This window comes from Gymnoscopelus microlampas (genome assembly GCF_963454915.1).
Source record: "Gymnoscopelus microlampas genome assembly, chromosome: 21".
Classification (NCBI taxonomy): Eukaryota; Metazoa; Chordata; class Actinopteri; order Myctophiformes; family Myctophidae; genus Gymnoscopelus; species Gymnoscopelus microlampas.
In genome coordinates this window covers 15,022,588-15,040,103 of record NC_139958.1, presented here as the reverse complement: position 1 = coordinate 15,040,103, position 17,516 = coordinate 15,022,588, and the positions used below count along the sequence as shown (strand labels likewise).

Sequence of the window (17,516 nt, the reverse complement as noted above, 5' to 3'; positions counted from 1 at the left end):
AGGGAGTTTTGTCATTTACATTCCTGTCCTGTCATGCATGTTGCAGATGCCTGCATGCCCAGCGTCGCATGTCGCATGGCCTAACCTTGCAAACATCTTCATTCAGGTTACTCAGCTGTTAATGTTCAACCGGTCCAGGTAGAACAGGATGAGCTCATTCCCACGGCACAAAACTATCACTATTGCCTGTTTTTGAGTCAGTGGGGGGAAAATGTCAGTACGTTTCTCTATCTCTTAATTATTAACATTTAAACTAATTCATAAATCAACCTCTTTCAACCTGGCCTCCCTAATGTCTTTATAGGCCGAATTTGTCCACAATTGTCAAAGCAATTTTAAAAAGGACTAATCTACAAGTTCACAACGTGTTGCAGACTTGTGAGCTTTTAGATCGGCTATTTTCGCTATTTTTAATACGACAAAGTATATAGGGCTCAAGTGGTTAACTTGTTCCTGTTAGCTATGTAATGAATTTATGTTAAATGTAGTGTCTGTAAGTCCTGTAATGTCTGTATGTCTTTGTCTTGCTTTGTAGCTCTTTTTTGCCCCCTTTTGGTACAATTCAGTACTTCAAGGCAAGCTCCATTCCAACATGGATAACAGGTGTTTGCTTCTGTTTGCATTAGTGCACAGTGCTGCATACAGTACTGTAGGTGGGTTTATAATTGAGTGGGTGGGCCTGTATTTCCCCCCTTGCCTCCATGCACGGTATTGTGCATTTTATTGTTTTATCTTTTTCTTTTCTATTGCCTGTCTGGCTCTTAATACTACAGAGCCAAACATCCCACAGGCCACAGGAGGCGAACAGATCAAGCTGTCCCGTCCGGTTCTTTGGGCCACACACAGCTGGTGTGGCTTGGCAGGGCCATCACCATGCTTCCCCAATGAGGTCACTCTTAATTCCAAAACCACATTCAACTATCTATCTCTCTAATCTCTGGCATAACAGAGCAGAAGTGCCTCCTGTTGCTAGGCTTGCCTGTTCCCACCCCCTGCCACTGTCTAAAGAGCAACCTAAAGCTGATTTTTACCTCTGGTGTTAAAAGCAAAAAAAAAAAAGCATGTATTCTGAAGAAATAGTTTAAGGGAATAGAAACAGGCGCCACATGGATGCCAAACACAGCTGAGCACTACCGGAATTCAAGATGTCAAAAACCATGCAAATCTGGACCAGTCCATTATAGGCGAGCCAATAAGCACCAGCAGCACCCCACATCCACCACACACCAATGACAAACCAGGAAAGACACAGCTCAACCCATCAGCAGTGCAATCTGCGGAGCACCTCACACCAGACCAGAAAGACATTTATCGATGGACATCTAAAACAATTACAATTACCAGAGGAGGAGTTGTACAGTCTTAACCCATTCAAACCGGGAAACAAATTTTAGATTTCTTTGGCTATTCAAAAATAGCAGATATACAAGCTCATAGTGCAGCACCGAATCTTGTAGATCTGCTATTTTTGAATAGCCAAAGAAATCTTAAAATGACACAAATGATGCTTTCCCGGTCTTAAAGGTCTTAAAGGGTTAATACTAGTAGAGTGTGAGCCTGGTAAACTCTAATGTTGATCAGAAGCGTAAGAAGTTCGAAACTTTGACAAACAGCTCGATTCAGCACTGTTGGCACTAAACAAGTCAAGAAGTCTCCAAATAATGGGGAAGAGCGACATCATATTTGTTTGCCAAGTAGATATGGTTGTCATTAGTCAAACTTGCACATTATAAGTAGAACATTGCTGACACACTCAACATCAGGAACCAAAGATCCACAGTGATGGTTTCTGCTCACAATACTGATGAGCTGAGATTCCCAGGTTGGGAATCAGAGTGGGCCTTTTTACCACTCGCAAACTCTAGACTCAACCACACTAGAGTAGTTTGGTCTGATCAACCAACTGACTATCCATGCTAGCAGGGCTAAAAAGCTTTTCTAATATATCTGTCTGATAAAGGCTTACTTCATGCAGAGACATGATTGTAATGCTTAATTTATACTCGTTGTACTACAATGTCACGGGGCGAAAACAGCAGATTTTTCACCACGCACCGCGATGACATACGTTGTGAGCTTGTAGATGGTCTATTTTCAGCACGCCACACAGCACGCAACTAACTATAAATCAGACTTGATGTGTTATGAGTTCACAGAATGAAAGTAACCCGTGTATATTAATGCTCTCCATGCTGCTTCTCCTAATAGACCATATGAGGGGGCTTCAGATGAAGGTGTGGTTGGTGCTGAATTGCTCCTCCAGAGGCAAGAAGAGGAGGTTCAGCGTCTCCAAGTCCACCTGGCCAACAGGTTGTCTAGGGCCAACCTCTACGGTACAGACGACCCCCTAACGCCATTACGCACCTCCATGCTGGACCTCCGGGATCCTCTAAGTACCTCTACGTTACCACATGCCCACCGCAAACCCAAGGTAATAAAAGCATAAATGATGGGTTTCTATCTAGGTGTGTATGATTGATTGGTAATGAATATGAAATGACTTGAGGGAGTCATTTTGTTGTCTACACACACATTGCAGAACTTCTATGGCCCCGAGTTTGTGAAGATGACCAGTGAGCCGTTTGTCAACTTGGCTGTTCCTTCGTCAATAATGGTGAGAATGTGAATTGATGATTATGTATTTATTTATTCATGATAGTTATGAACCAAATGGACACTTAAAGGGATAGATGGTTCACCCCCAAAATGACTTTTTTCCCTATCGATTAGTCACCCCATGGAGACTTGAATTCATGGATACTTTTTAGTTTTTGTCGCATTCCTAAGCCAATAATTTGATGCCCGGCAACATGGGGTGACTAATTGATAGAAAAAAAGTTTTGGGTGAACGATCCCTTTTTAAGGGTTTTTCAAAACTCAAAATTAACACGGTGTAGATAGGGGGTCCCAGAGTTAAAATTGTATCAAATGAGGGTCTGTGACCTATAATGCATTTCAAACTGGGGGTTCCTGAAATGAAAGAGGCTGAGAATCACTGTCTCGTAGCTCCCGCTGACATTTCTCCTCATGCGTTTGTTCTCCTCTCTCTCCTCAGAACAAGCGTGGTAAAGTGGAGGAGGTTCCCAGGAAGGTGGGCGTGGTGCTGCTAAACGGTCAGAAGCTGGAGCTGAGCTGTGACGTGAAGGCCATCTGTAAAGACGTTCTGGACATGGTGGTGGCTCATGTTGGCCTGGTGGAGCACCATCTGTTTGGCCTAGCGTATCTTAAAGGTATAAAAAGTGTGTGTGTGTGTGTGTGTGTGTGTGTGTGTGTGTGTGCATGATTGTAGTAGAATATGAGAAATGGACATTGGAGGAAAATCTGTCCTTACAAGATAAATGGTTGTTTTAACCGGTTGTGGTTAGGATTAGGTATTTAGAGGTTAGTTGTTCATCTGTATAATTTTCAAATGTTGAAAAATTGCGCAAAGATCAGATCTACAAGCTCATAGACGCGACCTTGTGAGCTGTTTCTGCTATTTAAAACAAAATTCAAAGTACAAAAGGTTAAGTAATTAAATATGGTCTGTTTTGGCCATAGTATATTATTTATTTTGATTAGTTTTTTATTTATTTTGTTAACGAAGCAGGAAAGAAAAAAACGATGTTATTTTTATTAAGTGTTCAGTGCCAAAAACAACTAAAAATTCAGGATGGTGACCTACTCCTCTTCCTCACTCTGGTGTCCTCGTCTCCCTGCCTCCGTAGATAACGAGTTTTTCTTCGTTGATCCCGACGCCAAACTTTCCAAAGTGGCACCTGAGGGCTGGAAGGATGATCCCAGGAAGAAGAAAGCTGATGTGCCTTTTAACCTGTTCTTACGGATCAAATTCTTTCTGGACGATGTCAACCTCATCCAGTAAGAAAATATGATTTACGATTAGTTGAAATGTCATCATGTGACAAATGACAAAAAATAAAAACTGTTAAGGATATCTGAATAAGTTATCATTTAGAACTCTTATGTGTGCGTCTGTATTAGTTTAACCAGTTTTGTAGTTGAGGCCTGTTCCAATTGATCCAATGTAGTTATTATTTTGTGACATTGTCTTGTTAATACTTTTCATTGTTTTAACATTTATAAAACTCACAGACAGACAAACTTTTAACCTTGCGTCCCTGTTTTGGGCATGGCATTATAGGACAATTGTCCGAAATTCTGATCTAAAAAATCTGATCTACTGTACAAGCACACAACATGACACGTTGTGAACTTGTAGATAAGCTATTTTTGCTACTTTTGCACGACACTGTCATACGACAAAGTATGAAATAGGCCATTCATTTATGAAAAAAAACACAAAAAGATGAAATCTGGAGGTACTAGTCGTCTGCCTGACAGGGACGATATTTCGGATTACTTTAATACTGTGGCGCTTTGAATAAACACGTGAAATGTCTCTTCTGCACCGCTGAAACCAGGCACACCATGACAAAACACCAGTACTACCTTCAGCTGCGGAAGGACGTCTTAGAGGAGAGGATGCGCTGTGACACAGAGAATGCCATGCTCCTGGCATCTCTGGCATTGCAGGCTGAGTTCAGTGACTATCAAGCTGAGGTACTGTTTTTGTACAATAATTCCTCATGTTGGTCAACATTCAACTTTATTGTTATTGGGTTTACAGATGTAAAACTTTTGCAGTTTCAAAGGTAGTCATAAGAATAGAGAAAGAAACTAAGTCAAATAAATATCAGAAATACATGCATGGTAAAAACGGAAAGATTGTGCAAGTAAATAGGATATATAAAATTATATATAGCAGCTGATATCACCGATATCTGCTGCCAATTGATGTCTCTCACTTGCACAAGAGACTAACATGTTTGTTAGAATTCCAAATAGAGTTGGAAGCAAAGATCTCACTTGTACAAAAGAACAAGACCTGGAATAATACAAGTTTGGGCCTCGTTCGCTGAATGTCATTTTGATGCCTCTTTCAGCTCCATGGGAAGACGTATTTCAGACTAGAACACTACCTACCAGTTTCTGTCCTGGACAAGCTAGATCAGACCACCATGAAGGAGGAGCTGCCCAAACTCCACAGCAACTATTACGGTGCCTCTGAGACCGAGGCAGAGCTTGAATTCCTTAAGGTTTGTAAGTCCAATAAGCAAATTAACAGAATTACTACAGCATAATGAAATGGGTAGAATTGTTGAGGATTTAATGCAGGCAAGTAATAATGACTACTTAATTTGAATATTTTGATTACTAATTGTACTATTTAGGAATGCATATCTGTAATTTTAGTTTTTTAACCATACTCCATTATTATTACCGGTACATATATTAGATTATATGACTGAATGTTGAACATACCACAGTGTTTTTTTATGTCCAATTTATATATCCGATTTACAGTATATGTCCCATGCCAGAAATGGCAGATCTACAAGCTCACAAGAAGTCGCATGGCACGCATTGTGACGTTGTAGATCGTCTACTTTCTTCATGGAACACCGTTGACGTATACATTAAAGCATTATTATAGCCCATTATGTTGTTCCTCCTGAAGGTGAGCCAGAGGCTGACAGAATACGGGGTCCACTTCCACCGCGTGCTTCCTGAGAAGAGGTCCCAGACAGGAATCATGCTGGGGGTCTTCTCCAAAGGGGTGCTTATCTTTGAGGTCCTTAACGGAAACCGAAGTCCAGTGCTACGGTTCCCGTGGAGGGAGACGAAGAAGATCTCCTTTACAGTATGTATTTGTGTTTAATGTTATAAACGGTCACATTGCCATATATCCCTACATATATAGCAAGTCAATCTGTGAGAAAAAGAAAATATTAAAATCCTGGCCTTGTCTTTCCAAAGAAAAAGAAGATTTGCCTCCAGAACACATCAGATGGGATCAAACACCTTTTCCAGACAGACAGCAATAAGACCTGTCAGTATTTGCTGCAACTCTGCTCCGATCAGCACAAGTTCCACTTGCAGATGAAGGCTCGCCAGAACAACCAGGAGCTGCAGGACCTTGGTATGATTCCTTCGTCCACCTTTTGCCTTACATACACAAAATGGTAGCCTGGGATCCAGCCTGATTCACTTCGCTTCTCAGTCTGGAAATGTCCAAGGGAGGCGGGACATGCCATACGGCTGAAAACGACCCGTGACTTCTGATTGGTCTGTGGTACTGGGCGGGACAAAAACACCAGTGTGATCGGTGGGACACGCGGGGGGGGAGGGGAGGGGGGGGACGGGACGCGCGGGGAGGACGCGCGACAGGACGTGCAATAACCCCACATTTGCAACTACTTTTGCCTGCGCACTTCACCGGGTATGGTCTAGTAAGATTAACTTAAACTAGCTGTAAATGAATCAATATTGAGCATCTGGCACGTTTCTCACCTAAAACTATATTCAGAAACTGTTTTTTGAAAATCAAAATTCATAACAAAATCGGGACATTTTGAAATCATTTGTTTGACACAGTAATGTTGATGTCATGCGGTCACAGCTGTGTGTTTTATAGAGCATTTTACAACGGCTTCAACAGCTCAGCCAGAACCGGAACGATCGAAAATCAATGTTTTGTAACCATTCCCAGGTTAAAACATTTATTTCCCTGTTCTTCTTTTTGGTTGGCAGAGAACTGCCCTTTGAGCAACCTCCAGTATTCCCACGAAACAATGAGTTCAGATGCGATGGGACGGACTGTGAGCTCCATCAGCCTGAGCCCTAGCTCCTCTTCTCGCTCCAACCCGGACCACCTGAAGAGGATATCCTACTCCGAGGTGGCCCTCAACAAGGCTCCCTCTGGCCGGCTCATGGTCCAGGATGAATTGGTTTTCCCAGGCTTCACTCCAGGTGCCGGAGTTCTCACAAACCCGCGGCTGAAGAGCCGGTCCCACCACAACCTGGGCCAGGTGCCCGAGTCTCCAGAGCATCGAGTCGCGTTGCCAGCCTCAGTGGGGGGTTCATATGGTAGCCAGTCACACGCTGGACTGAAACAGGACCAGCTCAACCTGCTGGCCTCTCAACAACACCATCATCCTCATCATCATCATCGAGCCAGTTCTGACACAGGATCCATCTCTGTCTCACATCAACAGGACAAGTGAGTGTTTATCAAAATGACTTTGTAAAAGCACTTAAAAAGGAAGAGGATCCAAGCACTCAAAGAATGTGGAGGGGAGGAAGTAAAGTTAAAGCAAATTTTATTCTATAAAAATGCCAACATGTTTCGAGATGTTAGGGTCTTCATCAGGCCGAGAACGTTCTCGTTAACTCAGAAGCGCGTACAAATGAAACTGAATGGCGGGACACGTAATACGGTGGTTTTATATGTGGTTTTAATATGGTTTTCATGTAATTAATATTAACAAGCAGTAATCGGTACACATATCTCTATAATCATGTGATTTCCGGCTAACAATTACCTACCTGACCTGGCGGAGACCTTTACTCCGAGGAGCACTTTTTCTATTTGTTGTTGTTGTTATTATTATATTATTTATCCATAAGGGAAATTGAATTAGTATTTGAACTGAGCCTCGTTGGCATGGCTGATAGTCTGTGTGTCATACGGTAGTTGCTAAGCTCATCGTAGAACAGGAGTTACTGAGTGAGCTTGTTAGTTACTATGACTGTACAGCACTTCTGCCTAACTCTACCTCCAGTGCATTACTTTCAGCTTTTAATGGGCCCTCTAGGGGTGTGTGTGTGTGTACACTGTCTACTTGTGTATATTTATGTGCATTCTGCAGTGTGCGTGTGCTCTGATGTGTAGCTGGCGGGCCTGCCAGGTCATGTCCGACCCGATCATTAGTGGCATTCAATTCCAAAGTCGGCCAATAATATTCTGTGTGCATAGATTACTGTAAGTAGTTAGAAAATAATTGAGTATGGGTCTGGCATTTTGTAGTGCGTTTCAATTGCATTTAGTAGTAGATGTTTTTAAGACCGCTCTGTGGCATGTTTTGGGCTGCTCTGTGTTTCCCCTATGCCCTAGTGTGGGAGAGATGGGATGATAACAAAAAAACATCTTAGTTGGCTTTTTTTTTTGCTGTGGGAGGAGAACTTTTTGCATTTTAAAGCTAACCTCCATCTCTCACTATTCCTTCTCAGAGCATTTGGCAGCGTGGCTCATAGCAGCCCAGCGTGGAGGCGCAAGAAGGAGTCTGACTCTTCTTCTATAGAGGATACTGGCCAAGCTTATGTAGTAGGTAAGGTTGTTCACCTGTGTGTACAAGGCAAAATCTTCTGTTTTTATTGGACCCATAAGGGTGTAACTCTGACTGTTATAATTAAAGCTGCAATCCGGAGTTATTCAGTGAAATATATATATATATATATATATATATATATATATATATATATATATATATATATATATATATATATATATATATATATATATATATATATCTATACCGTATATATTTTTTACCAGTCTGTATGGTAAAGTATGATGATAAATACAATATAACTTATGCAGTGGTTGGAGGTGGTCCCTCCCTACTCTTCCGGTATTGCCTGAAGCTCAAAGCGCAATATATCCCCTGCCAAAGCAGGCATTCTAATCCCACGACGAACAATACATATTTATGAATTGCAGCTTTTAATACATTTGCAGTGTGAGATGGATTTATTTTGTTAAATGTGTGTTAACATTTCAATTTCAATTTCCACTGGAGTCAACACATTTAAATCCATACACTCAGTCAGTGTATAGTAATTGTTCCAGAGCTATAAGGAGTCAAATCCACCGAATATAGCAGATGTATCCATTTTTACTACTTGTCATATGACAAAGTAAAATAAAATATGTCTTAAGTGGTTAAACTGTTCTCTTTTGTTCTCTTCCCAGGGGTTAGTATGCACAGCTCCTCTGGCCTCTCTTCAACCCCTGCCTCCTTAACTGTAAATGGTAGGCATGAACAACTACATGTCACCACTTTGTTTTATGTTTAATGTCATACGCTTCTGTATTTACAGCTCACTTAACCTTGTCCAGTCTATTGAACAGCATATTGGCCATATAGCATACCTAACTATAGCTAACCGCTACAAATACAACATACAAAGAATGTCTGTCTTGCTCTCCCCCCAGATCAAAGACTAAATCTTCATTATATAACCCAGTGTAGAGTCTCTGCCTGCCTGTGGACTATAATTCTGTCCAGTCTCTCCGTTTAATACCATTATTCTTGGCACAGAACTCATGACCTTTTCTTTTTATCCAGGCTTAGCTCTTCTGTTCAGGGCCATTAGCCAGCAGCGCTAAAGTACATCAACACTGCTGGCCTCTGTTGTATTTAGCCTGACGCTGGGCCTGGGCTGACTTACTGTGTGATATATAGATCTACTAAAAGCTCTCGGTGCCTGTGAAACGAATTCACTAAAGGCCTACTCTGTGTAATGCAGACTGGACTGCATCCTTGTCTTTCACTGCTCTGAAACTAAAGGTAGTTTAGTTTAGTGGAATTTAGTTGAGAACGCTCGCCCCAAAACAGGCTTGTCCCGGGTCAAATCCGGCGACCTCGGAATGGTCGCCACCAGGTATTCCTAAACGTAATCTAACCTTATTGCTAAACGTAACCTCAGTAAAACTATGCCTAAACCTAACCTTCTTCCTAAACGTAACCTCAGTAAAACTATGCCTGAACCAAACCTTATTCCTAAACGTTAACTCAGTAAAACAAATACAAGAATACAAGAACCGCTGTGGGGGCGAGCAGTCTGCGAAAAAAACGGGGGCGAGTGTGTTTTGGGGTGAGCGTTCCGGTTACATTTGGTCTTGCTCACTTATACCGGGTGGACAGATGGGTGCACCAGTGACCTTCTGATTAGCAGACGTCCTCTCTGCCTCACTAAGCTACAGCAGCCCCTAATGCTCTCGGTCTTTTGATTCACACAGACTCATTAAAGAAGAAATTGAATGCCTTGCCATCCCCACAGAGAGAAATCACAACTGTAAAGTTGAAAAAAGATGTCAAATATGGTCTGGGTAAGTGGCTAGATCCATGATGTGTACATGTGCCTTAAAAATAATGCCTCCTGTCCATTTCACACTATCTATGGCTCAGAGTCAGAGTTGGCACCAACGCTAAACAGAGTTCAAGGCTTTTGTTCCATATCATCATACCCCATGTCAATGTGTTCGAAAGTTAGTTTATTCTTGCATTTTTGTGCCTGTAGGGTTTCAAATTGTAGGAGGTGAGAATTCTGGTCGTATGGACCTAGGCACCATCATCAGTTCTATCACGCCTGGCGGCCCCGCCGATGTCAACGGGTGTCTCAAACCTGGTAGGCCACAGTTCAGTATTATAGTCTAGCATGTTCAAGTATACCCAACTGGTTACAAAATCAGGGATAGGTTATATGTTTTATAGATTGATTGATAGTTTATGTGTAGCTATGATTAATTTGATTTAACACATTGAGTGCCAGGGGTTTTTCAAAACAGGGTACCTCCAGTGCCTGGAATTTTAACCATTTTTGGACCTTTTTCAAGTAGTCACAAAACATTTTCAGTGATCACCGTCCTCACGGTGATACCCTCATTACACACATAGAGGTCTCGTACAATCCGGGGAAAAAGATTAAAAACATTCGGTGATCCGTTCCATAATTGCAGCCAGTTGAAAATAGTCGAAAATACATCGTAAAAACAAAAAGTACCGGTACACAGGATCCGAGATACAGGCTTTTGAAGTCATAACTTAACCAGGAGGTGGATTGGAGTCTAAATCTTCGTAAAATGATATCTCCTGGTGCTGTGAAGGAAAAAAAAAAAAAAATTGGCCAAAAACGGCTATAACCGTTTTTGGCACACCATGTTAGGATTATGAAAAACGGTCCGGACTGTTTTTGGCACTCAATGTGTTAATATGTATAATTTTGGTTAGTTTTAGACGTGAGACTGTAAAGAGACAGGAAGGAGAGGGCAGAGAGAGGGGAAAAAAATAGGCAAGACCAGTCTCCAGCCAGAATCGAACCAGTGGCATTGCAATTACGTGTTTGATGTACTATCTAAAGAAAAAATAACACACATCCTCCGTTTCTTGGTGCTGAGACAAACTGTAAAAACAGAATCATGAAAAGGCAGTTATATTTGTGTCAAACAGTAGATATGACGTTTCGACCCTTTCGTTCTTTTTCAAGTATGTACCATCTAGTCATCTACCGGCGTGCCCCCGGTAGATGACTGATATACTGTACAAGGGTTCACGCCGGTAATTGACTAAATAGTGCAAAAAGTGCATCTAGTCAAACATTGTGTGTTTGGTGCAGGTGACCGTCTGATCTCAGTAAATGACGTAAACCTGGAAGGACTCCCTCACGCCGCCACTATAGAGGTCCTCCAGAACTCCCCTGATGACATCACTCTGGTGGTCTCCCAGCCCAAAGAGAGGCTCTACGAAGGTATAGTAGCAGAGGATGCAGTGCATTTTATTTGGACTTTACAGTGTAGTGACTGGATTAGTTACGAGTAAAACAAAAATAATGTTATTAATTTTAACTCGAGGTTAAAGTCATCCCTACCAGACATGGTTAGGTGGCCATGCTGATGTTAACCTTTTGCTGTGAGAGATCAGTATTCAAAAGGGTGAGGGTGTAAAAGTGTATTTTAATATCTGTTGATTTTGGCAAAATTAACATTATAATTGTTGGCTTTTTTTGGCAGAATCTCCAGCAGCCTTTCTCCCCTATCAGGCCACGTCTTCAGTGATGGCGCTTCCCTCTGGTCAGAGACACGAACTAGACTTTGAATCCTCATCTGAGGAGCAAGCTGGAACGGGAAGCCCTAGTCCTCCTCTCCACAGCGCCGCCAGCCCCCCGTCGTCCTCCTCCCCGCTCCACCAGCGTACCAGCATCTCCTCCTCCCCGCTCCACCAGCGTACCAGCCTCTCCCCCTCCTCTCTGCTCCACCTGCGTACCAGCCTCAGCTCCCTGGACTCGAGGAAAATCAGTACTGCTGCCAACACCACCACCCAGGTTTCTGCCAATGGAATAATACCCCGGAACACTGTCGAAGCCTCTCCTGATGCAGCCGCCGTTTCTGCACCTGTAGTACATCAACATAAGCCAGAACCACCTAGCCTCGGTCTGGACACTGCTGCTCCTCCAGCTCTGCCACCCAAAACCAGGAAGGCTAAAGTCCCCGAGGTTCCTAAGGTTTCGGAACACTCTGACTGGGGCGATTCAGACATGGACGAGGAGACTTACTCTAGTAGTCAAGAGAAACTGAAGCTCAAAAAGGTGCGACCCTGGGTAGCATGTCTGTGGGAACATAATCAAGTTCACTGGAGTTAAATTAACACTTTAAAACCGGGAACGCATCTCTGTCATTTTAGATTTCTTTGGCTATTCAAAATCAGCAGATATATATTTTTTAAAGCGAACATTTGTAAAATATTTTGTTCCAGGGACCCCCCAGAAGCAAAGATTTGAGTTACAAATGTTCGCTTTAAAAATATATATTTGCACAATTTTTCACAATTTTTCAAAAATAGCAGATCTACAAGCTCATAGCGCAGCACTCGGTGCTGCGCTATGAGCTTGTATATCTGCTATTTTGGAATAGCCAAAGAAATCTGAAAATGAAAAATGTGTTCCCGGTCTTAATGGGTTAACACTGAGGATTCTTTAAATTTGCACCAAACTTCTGAGCTTTGCTTGTCTGACCAGGTAGCCCGTAACTCCAAAACGTCAAATAATATGAAATGGGTCTTTTCATGGTGCGAAGACCAGCCGCAGATCCTCAAAACAGGATCTTAGCTTGACGTAACTAACTGCCTGCTATCTATGTATAATAACATTTGCTTTGTCGTTGCATTTATGTCAATGCAAGGCAGATTTACGCTACGTTATGCCGCATGTCATGTCATGTCATGTCATGTGGATGTATGATCTAATACGTTTCCCACTCCCTCTTATTTCCTTATCTCTCGTTCTCCTTTTGTCTCTCTCCATCTTCTCTCTCTCTCTGTGTGCATGTCACGGCGGGTGATATCTCCACACACTCATGGCCCTGTTCTCCGTTTACAGGAGTGCATCGTGGAAAGTTTAAGTGGTAATGCCCCAGGGGTCAATAGCCTCCGTCCAGGAGAACTATTTGACATTGAGCTGTCCAAAAAGGACAGTAGCCTGGGCATAAGTGTCACGGTACTGTTCGGCAAGGTTTTAATCCTCTCTTTGTTTTTTCCCCTTTCCCCCCTTAATTTTGTGTCTATGTATTCATATGTTCTATGTTTGCTGTTGTTTGTGTGGCTTCCTTTTAGCTGTGTGCTGCTACTATCTGATCTTGAAGCTGTGTCTGGCTTTATGTGGGGATAGAACACCACCCCTTTGCATGTCACACTTACTTAACCACTTTAAACCCTGGTGACCCTATTTTGGGCATGCCATAGGCGAAGGTTTTCAAAAATATTTGAATCTTGAAAAATCTCCAAGCTGAATCTTTTCGAAAATAGCTGACTTACAAGCTCATATTGTGAGCTTGTAGTTCGGCTATACGACACGATGCAACACGTTGTGAGCTTCTATTTTTGGATATGTTTTTTAAATGTTTTTAAAAAGTCATTTGTTTTTGTTATAGGGCTTAAGTGGTTAAGCATTTTGATTTCATTACATCTTGTAGCATGCCATTTTTCATATCATTTCATTCATTGAATGAAGAATCATTTTAATGTTATGGACTCTTGGAATAAAAGCACAATAGGGTCATTTAGATTTAGATTAATCAATTAAATAAAATGTAATTCTAAATGGTAAAGTTGTACAACCAGTACAGTTGCAGCCTGATACCAAAGGCTTACGTATAACTAGACTACAGTGATTTGGACCGTGACAGGTACAATTTTTCTCTGAATATGTCACTGCTTGACTTGGCTTCTCTTACCCACAGGGGATAATATTCCTCTATAATGAATACAATTGTGTCTACAGACAATGTATTTGGCCTGTTGTGAGAAATATTTAAAACTCTGTTTGGCAAATACGGTTTGGTCATCTTAGTTAAATCATCATCAAGTAACCATTACATTTGCTTGGTTAACAAAATGTCACTTATTAACACCATCACAGTGAAATGAGAACTATATGGATTCGCTTTTGTGCAAAGATTAAATAGATATTCAATTATGATATAAACACCATATATTAGTCTATTACTGCACTTACTCATGTGATTATTTATAATATCATAACTGCATATTTATTTGATTTTGGCATAAATGGGATTCCATATAAGTAGAAAAGTGCACTTGCCTCAATGGTTTCATTGAATCATCATTTGTAAATAACACATCACAAAGTCACCCAGTCACCCATCATCACCACCCCATTAAAAATCTAACATAATGAAGCATGGTTGCTCGTTACCCTAAAACCGCTGTGGTTCTTTCCAGGGGGGAGTCAACACTAGTGTCAGACATGGAGGCATCTACGTCAAAGCAATCATACCGAAAGGAGCTGCTGAGCTGGATGGAAGAATACAGCGGGGTACGAATAAAACTAAATCATGTTTCAAGCAAACAGCAATTTAGAACTTACCCAAATGAGTAGAAAACATCGCCGCTGACTACGGTGTCTGTTATTTTATAAAACACATATATGATTGTTTAAAAATGTTGGGACCTCCATGCATTTGAATAGCAACGTCCTTGCTTGTGCAGGCAGTCTTTCTTGTAGAAATTATTCTTGTAGTGAAATTGTTATTAAAAACTGTTTTAGTTGGTGATTTTCATGTAACGACTAAAGGGACCTGTAAGGGTCCATTTGAGTTAGATTAACACTAAAGATTTTACTGAGTAGCTGCAGTAATGAAAACTTGTAACTGTTGACTTGCAATAATTGTCATCGTCTGTGTCTAGGTGATCGTGTGCTGGCAGTCAATGGAAAGAGTTTGGAGGGAGCAACTCATAAACAAGCGGTGGAGGCACTTAGAGATACTGGACAGGTCAGAAATTACATTTAAACGGAGCAAGTTTTATCAGACGGTACTCAACCTAATCTTTCTCATAATTTATTAGAAAGTACAACAATATTTCCCATGTTTTAATTAGAAGTTTACTCAACCTAATCTTTCTCATAATGTATTAGAAAGTGCAACAATATTTCCCATGTTTTAATTAGAAGTTTACTCCAACAAAGTTAGTCATGACTCATGTTTCAGAACAGCCAATAATATTATTTTCCCCCAATACTCAGACTGTTCACTTGCAGTTGGAGAAGGGGCAGCTTCCTGCCGACAGTGTTCATGCACCAGTCACCCCTCAGTGCACGCCCCCTTGTGGTGCCAACGAGAGCCAGACGAAGAACAAAGATAAGCTTCTGGAGCTCAAACCCAAACCAGAGTACGGCTTCATTACAGATGGTGAGGAAACAATAAAGTACAAAATGCACTTAGAGAGCTCAAGTGTGATTTACAGTAGGAGGTGACAGCAGTCCATGGATGTCATGTTTCCATATTCCACATAGCTTCCACGTAGCTTTTGTCCTGAAACTTGACTGAAAGCATATTAGAAGTAGAACGTTTTAGTTCTGTTTGAGTTTCTCAGGGGACACTACACTCTAGTTAGGGCCGGATTAAGGCTTTTTAATGTCTAAACATGCAACAATGTTTCAGAACACAGACAGGGCTTCATTTTACCAAGTTAGTCTTTATCATATTTTCCAATCACAAAATTAATTTGGCTACATTATATCTCTCCAGTACTGATCATAGAATAAAATAATTACACAATAACAATCAATGAAGGAAAGGACAGCACAGGCATCTGTATGTAACATGATGTTACATGATGCATGTAACACTATACAGGCTGTGGTGATTAAGAAAAATCCTTTCGTGAACTTTATGCAGGATTGGTCCTGCCACCAATCCCGATTTTCAGCTTAATTTGTTCCTTTTTAATTCCATCAAAACCATTTGTTCAAGGGTCAAGTAATTTTTTTTTGCTAGAATACAAAAGTATGTTGAATTGGCGCCCTCTGAAAATACACCTGACTGTAGTCCCAAGAGTATAAACATTGTTATGAGGTATCCACCACTGCAACATATTGAAAGCACAGCTAAATAATCTTCTGTCTCCAGACAATGTATTTGAGGTTGGCTTGCTGAAGAACTCTTCGGGACTGGGCTTCAGTTTTTCTCGGGAGGAGAACATACCCGATGAGCCCCCTGGCTCCAGCATGGTCCGTGTCAAAAAGCTGTTCCCTGGCCAACCAGCGGCAGAGAGCGGCCGCATCAACGTAGGCGACGTCATTCTCCGTGTCAATCAAACCCCCCTCAAAGGCCTCTCGCAACATGTAAGTCACGTATCTCCTTGGTTGGGAATCCCAGGGGGGGGGGGTCAACTAACAATGATGCATTTACCCACTTTTCAACCTGCCGTCCCTGTTTTGGGCATCATTATAGGCGCACATTAAAAAACAAAGATTAAAGATTAAAAAACAAGCTCACATTACGGCCCAATGCAACACACTGTGAACTTGTAGATCAGCTATTTTCATTGTGTCACAAAGTATATGAGGTTTAAGTGGTTGTTTCACATGTATAATGATTCGGAAGTTATAATTGCATGCATGAGTTCTAACACGTATGCATACTGTATGTGTCTGTCTAGGAGGTGATCTCAGCTTTGCGGGGAACAGGACAGGATGTAACTCTGCTCCTCTGTAGACCAGAACATGGTGTTCTGCCTGAGTTGGATACTTCGGCCCTGGTGAGAATCTACAAGAATAATTTATACATAATGCACTGTGTTCTGTGTGCCAAAACAGTTACCCACATTGTTCTTCACAAAGCCATAACTTATACCTTCGTCTTTCTGCTGTGCAGAGATTTCAGATTCTCTAACCAAAAAGTATATTTGACTGATAGTCTACAATTTAAGATTTAGGAATTTAGCAGCTCTAGTCAATAATCAACTGGGCAAATAGTCAGAAAGTGCCGAGAGAAAGATAAGGGTCCCTGGAACAACATTTTTTGAGATGGGGGGGGGGGGGGGTCGGCGGCAAAATACATATCGTTTTGGGGGTCCTTGACATGAAAAGGTTTGAGCACCACTGATAACATAAGTTTTTCAGAAAACTGTTAGGATTTAGAAGACATTTGTAGAATCGGCCTTAATGGGTTAATCTAGATGAAATCTTTTCCTCCAACAGACGCCCATGTGTTCCCCTCGTAAGGAACCGCTCACCCAGGCGGAGTCGCCCAGCCTGAGTTTGAGCGGGACGGCGTCTCCTTCGGCCAGCGAGGGCGGCGGCACTACGAGGGCCCTGGGTCCCGTGGAGGAGGCCCTGGAGAGGCTGATGCTGAAGACTCCCGGCGGCCGCCGCAACAGCTACAGCGACAGCACCGACGGCGACGAGGAGGTGGAGGAGGCCTTCAGCCCCAGCGCCCGGGAACACTGCCGACAGACCTGGGACCACAGCATCTACCAGACCCCCAGCAACAACCTGGGCCTGGGCCGCTTCGACAGCCCCGGTCAACTGGACGACACCATCCACTCCATGTTCTACTCCACTAACGCGTCCATGACCAGATCTGACCTCACCAGGAG

General features: G+C 42.1%; 1 protein-coding gene across 6 annotated transcripts in view; it reads left to right on the top strand.

The window, feature by feature from the left end:
- Window positions 1-17,516, top strand: part of ptpn13 (protein tyrosine phosphatase non-receptor type 13) — an 84,316-nt gene that overhangs the window by 51,425 nt on the left and 15,375 nt on the right. For 2 of the 6 annotated variants that reach the window (XM_084046722.1, XM_084046719.1), the window contains exons 10-31: window positions 2,209-2,431; window positions 2,540-2,614; window positions 3,056-3,230; window positions 3,708-3,858; window positions 4,422-4,560; window positions 4,944-5,096; window positions 5,519-5,701; window positions 5,818-5,980; window positions 6,592-7,060; window positions 8,071-8,168; window positions 8,813-8,872; window positions 9,863-9,952; window positions 10,144-10,251; window positions 11,239-11,370; window positions 11,633-12,207; window positions 12,997-13,113; window positions 14,358-14,451; window positions 14,823-14,908; window positions 15,160-15,325; window positions 16,046-16,260; window positions 16,578-16,676; window positions 17,119-17,516. In XM_084046722.1, the coding sequence (XP_083902848.1) occupies window positions 2,209-2,431; window positions 2,540-2,614; window positions 3,056-3,230; window positions 3,708-3,858; window positions 4,422-4,560; window positions 4,944-5,096; window positions 5,519-5,701; window positions 5,818-5,980; window positions 6,592-7,060; window positions 8,071-8,168; window positions 8,813-8,872; window positions 9,863-9,952; window positions 10,144-10,251; window positions 11,239-11,370; window positions 11,633-12,207; window positions 12,997-13,113; window positions 14,358-14,451; window positions 14,823-14,908; window positions 15,160-15,325; window positions 16,046-16,260; window positions 16,578-16,676; window positions 17,119-17,516 (3,969 nt within the window). Of the gene's footprint in view, window positions 1-2,208; window positions 2,432-2,539; window positions 2,615-3,055; window positions 3,231-3,707; window positions 3,859-4,421; window positions 4,561-4,943; window positions 5,097-5,518; window positions 5,702-5,817; window positions 5,981-6,591; window positions 7,061-8,070; window positions 8,169-8,812; window positions 8,873-9,862; window positions 9,953-10,143; window positions 10,252-11,238; window positions 11,371-11,632; window positions 12,208-12,996; window positions 13,129-14,357; window positions 14,452-14,822; window positions 14,909-15,159; window positions 15,326-16,045; window positions 16,261-16,577; window positions 16,677-17,118 lie in introns of all 6 variants that reach the window. The other 4 variants (XM_084046718.1, XM_084046717.1, XM_084046720.1 and 1 more) reach the window with 3 other exon arrangements.